At 48.5% G+C, this 4,568-nt stretch overlaps 1 protein-coding gene across 1 annotated transcript; it reads right to left on the bottom strand.

Moving 5' to 3' along the window:
* Nucleotides 1–3,656: 3,656 nt before the first annotated feature.
* On the bottom strand, nucleotides 3,657–4,067 carry LOC148851977 (uncharacterized). The gene has a single exon (XM_088945728.1). The coding sequence runs from the start codon at nucleotides 4,065–4,067 to the stop codon at nucleotides 3,657–3,659; it is 411 nt and encodes a 136-aa protein (XP_088801854.1).
* Nucleotides 4,068–4,568: the final 501 nt, after the last annotated feature.

Raw genomic sequence — 4,568 nt, 5'->3', positions numbered from 1 at the left:
TTTAGTTTGTTGGTCGAGGCATAGCTAGCCAAGCAACAACTCAGCATCCCCAGTTGTGTGTCGACTGAGAAGTAGTTGCCCGAGGCATAGCTGGCTGGGTTATGCCTTGGCATCCCCAGTCTTGTCGCAACCGAGGTGTAGTTGGCCGAGGCATAGCCAACCAGGTTATGCCTCAGCATCCCCGCTCTTGTGCCAACCGAGGTGGAGTTGCCCGAGATCTTTCATTTCTCGAGTTCTCAACCAAGGGGCGCTTAGTTTCCGGTCATAGGAGCCTTTGGGGCCCTTCTAGGGCTAGCCGTTTCCCAGGTAGCTCGAACGTTAAGCTGGAGGAAGTGCGGAGTTTCTCAACCGCCCTCAGGCCTTGGTGGGTAGGGGTATTCTTCCTCCACATTTAGGCTCATCTGTTGTCAGCTGAGTCGGGTAGCTTAGTCGGTGATACACTACTGAGCTAGGCATAATGGGCTCAGCCGTTCAGGGACAACCGGAGTCAACTCATTTGGAGGTGCGGCTCAGCATGTGTATGTGTAGTGTGTGCGCCTTGGGGTCAGAGCTGTAGCTTAAAAGGTAGGAAACTTTTATTACTTGCAAATCCACTAGTAGTACATCCTGAGATTTCCTGAGTTCCAACTCCTCAATATTGGTCTGCCATCTTGGTCTTCAAGCCTGTAGGTGCCTGGGCCCAGGACCTTGGTGACTCTATACAGCCCTTTCCAATTCGGTCCAAGTTTTCCTTCTCCGGGTGCGGGTACTATGACTTTGTAGAGGATGAGGTCGCCATCCTTTGCTGTTGTGCTACCATCCTAACATATGCTCAGACCCAGGCTTCCTCAATTAGGTCTCACTCTACGCGGAGGTCCTCATTGTTCTGGTCTCCATCTAAGAGCTTGGTCTGGAGGGTTGGAGAACCTATCTCTACAGGAACCAAAACCGCGGCCCCATAGGTCAAACTAAAGTGGGTCTCACCAGTGGTTGCCCGCAGAGTAGTCTTGTATTCCCAAAGTATGCTCGGCAGTTCCTCAACCCACCTCCCCTTGGCTTGGTCTAGCCAAGTCTTCAGGTCGTGCAACAAGGATCGGCTGGTTAACTCGGTTTGCCCATTGCTCTGGGGTTGGTGTACAGCCGTGGCCCGAGGGTCGATCTTTAGGTCGAAGTAGAGGGCTTCAAACTTTTGGCCAGTGAACTGTGTCTTGTTATCTGTGATGAAGATCCATTGAATACTGAATTGACAGACAATACATAGCCAGAAAAAATTTTAGGCATTATGCGCAGTAATGCGTGCTAGAGCTTCGGCTTCTACCGATTTAGTGAAGTGATCCACCACCACCAAAAGGAACTTCTTCTGAGAAATCACAGTGGGAAAGGGGCCGAGGTTGTTCATCCCCCATTGCACGAACGACCACTGGCTGGTAATTGGCTTTAGAGGAACTACAGGATTGTGGTGGACATTGGAGTGTTGCTGGCAACTATCGCATCTCCAAACCAATTGAGTTGCATCCAGTTTCATCGTCGGATAGAAATAACCTTATCGAAGTGCCTTGTGTGCCAGCGTGCATGCGCCAGGATGGTCTCCACAAATGCCTTCATGGATCTCCTTGAGGACGTAGTCTGCCTCGAATAGGGAGAGCCATTTCAAGTAGGAGAGAGCCACAGAAAAAATTCTGTCCAATCTTTTGGAAGTGTGCCTTTGCTGAGGTACTGTGTTATAGGGTCCACCCAGAATGGGTCATGTTGTACCAGGAGGACGAGGAGAGTTATCTACGTGATGGTCGACTGGGCCACGGTGTCCAACCATGCTTATTTTCCAAGGTCGGTTCTTAGGGAGCTGGCCATCGTGGATGTTCTCGTCTCAATTTGTCTATGGATCTGGTTAACAACTAGTTGAGAGTCACTGGAGGCTTCTATTCTCTGAGCTCCCAGGTCTATGGCAAGGCGTAGCCCGGCAATCATAACCTCATACTCAACCTCATTGTTGGATCCTTTAAACTTGAACCTGAGGGCATGCAATAACATCGTGTCATCTGGGCGGAGGAGAATAAGATTGACTTTGTTGCCTTGTTGATTGGATGAGTCGTCCATGTGTAGGGTCCATATTTGTGATGACGGGGTAGGATCCTCTATGGTGAATGCGCATTTGGCAATGAAGTCAGCTAGGGACTGAGTTTTGATCGCAGGCCGGGATGCATACTCGATGTCAAACTCACTAAACTCCATTCTCCATTTGATCAAGCAGCCATATGCTTCCAGCCTTTGGAGGACCAGCCTAAGCAGCTGGTCAGTGAGCACTCAAATAGTGTGGCTCAGAAAGTATGGTCTGAGCTTTATTGCTGAGGTGACCAAAGCCAGAGCTATTTTCTCCAAGTTAGAGTACCGGGTTTTTGCGCCACCAAGGACTCTACTGGTATAGTGAATCGGCTTCTATACCCAACCTTCCTCCTTGACTAATACTGAGTTGACGACCTAATCCCCGGCTGAGAGGTAAAGCAATAGCTCATCCCCTGGACTCGGCTTGGTGAAGAGAGGCAGCGAACTTAGGTACTGCTTTAGTTCTTGAAAGGACTATTCACATTCCTTGGTCCATTGGAAGTCCTTCGGTCATTTGAGGGCTTTGAAGAAGGGTAGACACCGGTCCATAGACTTGGATATGAACCAGCTAAGGGCAAATATTCTATCGGTGAGCCGTTGTGTATCTTTGTGGGTTCGAGCAGAATGCATGTCCAGGATGGCTTGTATTTTCTCTAGGTTTGCTTCAATCCCCCTTTGTGTCCCCATAAACCCCAGGAATTCACCTAAGCCAACACCGAAAGCACAATTGGTCAGGCTCAGCTTCATCTTATACTTCTTGAGGGTATTGAAGACTTCCTTTAGGTCGGCAAGGTGCCGCTCGGCCTTCTTGCTCTTCACTAGCATGTTGTCGATCTACACTTCTACATTTCGACAGAGTAGATCTTTGAACACCTCATTCACCAGCCTTTGGTAAGTTGCGTTGGCGCTCTTGAGGCCAAAGGGCATGACCTTGTAGCAATACAAACCATGATTGATGATAAAGGCTATTTTCTCCTGATCATTGGGATGCATTTGGATCTGATTGTACCCTCAGAAGGCATCCATAAAGCTTAGGAGTTCAAGGTCGTTGTTGCATCAACAAGTTGGTTGATCATTGTTAAAGGAAAGTTGTATTTGGGGTAGGGTTTGTTTAGGTCAGTGAAGTCGATGCATATTCTCCACTTCCTATTGGATTTTTCACCATTACTACATTGGCCAGCTAGTCGAGATACTTGACATCCCTAATGAAGCCGGCATTGAGTAGCTTTTGTACTTCATCTACAATCACCTTCCACCATTCTGTTGTGAAATTCCTCTTCCTCTACTTGACAGGTCGGTAGTGGGGGTCAGCGTTCAAATGGTGTGTAATGACTTCGGGGTCAATCCCTGACATATCTACTATCGTCAGGCAAATACATCAGCGTGGTCTCTTAGTAGCTATACAAGCTCTTCCCAGAGGTGGTCATTTAAGAGAGAGCCGACCTGGACTCTCCTCTCGGGGTTTCCTTCATTAAGCGGTACCTGGATGAGGTCTTCGACTGGTTATCCATGACATGTCCTCACCTCATCTCGGAAGTTATAGGCTTCTGTCCTTCTGTGACCGATCATTGTTCTCAGTAGGAGAGCAGGTAGAACTTCCATGCAATTTTATGATCCCCACATGCTACCCCTATATCATATTCAATTGGGAACTTCATATCAAGATGGAATGTGGAGACTACAGATTGCAGAGCATTAAGGGCTAGCCTACCAAGGATGGCATTGTACGAAGAGGGGCAATGAACCACAGTGAAGTCCACCATGGTCGTCGTAGTAACGTCACCATCTTCAATTAGTAAGGGGAGAGTTATTTTCCCAATGGGCAAGAGGGACTCCCTAGAGAAGCCCATTAGGGGAGTGTCAACGGGGGTGAGGCACTTTTTGTCCATTCCAAGCTTCTCAAGCGCATCCTCGAAGAGTACATCAGTAGAGCTACCCTTGTTAACCAGGACCCATCTTATCTCGAAGTTGGTCACCTTGGTCATGAAGACCAAGTCATCGTCATGTGTGGTCTGAACCGCCCGGAGATCATCGTCGGTGAATGTGATGATCTAGCCGCACTTCTTCTTGTGCCCCGATTGTCAATCTCGCACAGTCGTGCATACTTCTTGTGCCTCGAGCTACTCTCCCCTCCTGTAGTGATTCCACCTGATATGATGTGGATGACACCAATAGGGGGAGCTCGAGGCGGTGATCGAGCATCCTCCGTACGCTATTCTTCCTATGTTGGGTTCTTGCTCTTGACGAATCCGCCTAGGTACCCACGCCTGATTAGTTCTTCAATGTGGTTGCGCAGGTCGAAGAAGTTTCCATGTCGTGGCCATGATCTCTATGGAACTCGCAATATTTGTCGCGATTCCTCTTGTTGCTTTGCGTTTTCATCTTCTCGGGCCAACGAACATAGTTACGGTCACGAATTTGCCTCAACACTTTAGACCATGGCATATTGAGTAGTGTGAAGTTTTGATTGGTTGGCAGGAGTGTCT

The sequence above is a fragment of the Nelumbo lutea genome, chromosome 5 (assembly GCF_056320005.1).
Source record: "Nelumbo lutea isolate HS-2025 chromosome 5, American lotus-T2T, whole genome shotgun sequence".
NCBI classification, from domain to species: Eukaryota; Viridiplantae; Streptophyta; class Magnoliopsida; order Proteales; family Nelumbonaceae; genus Nelumbo; species Nelumbo lutea.
Note: the sequence above shows the minus strand (reverse complement) of the source record. Positions and strands in the feature narration are given on the sequence as shown.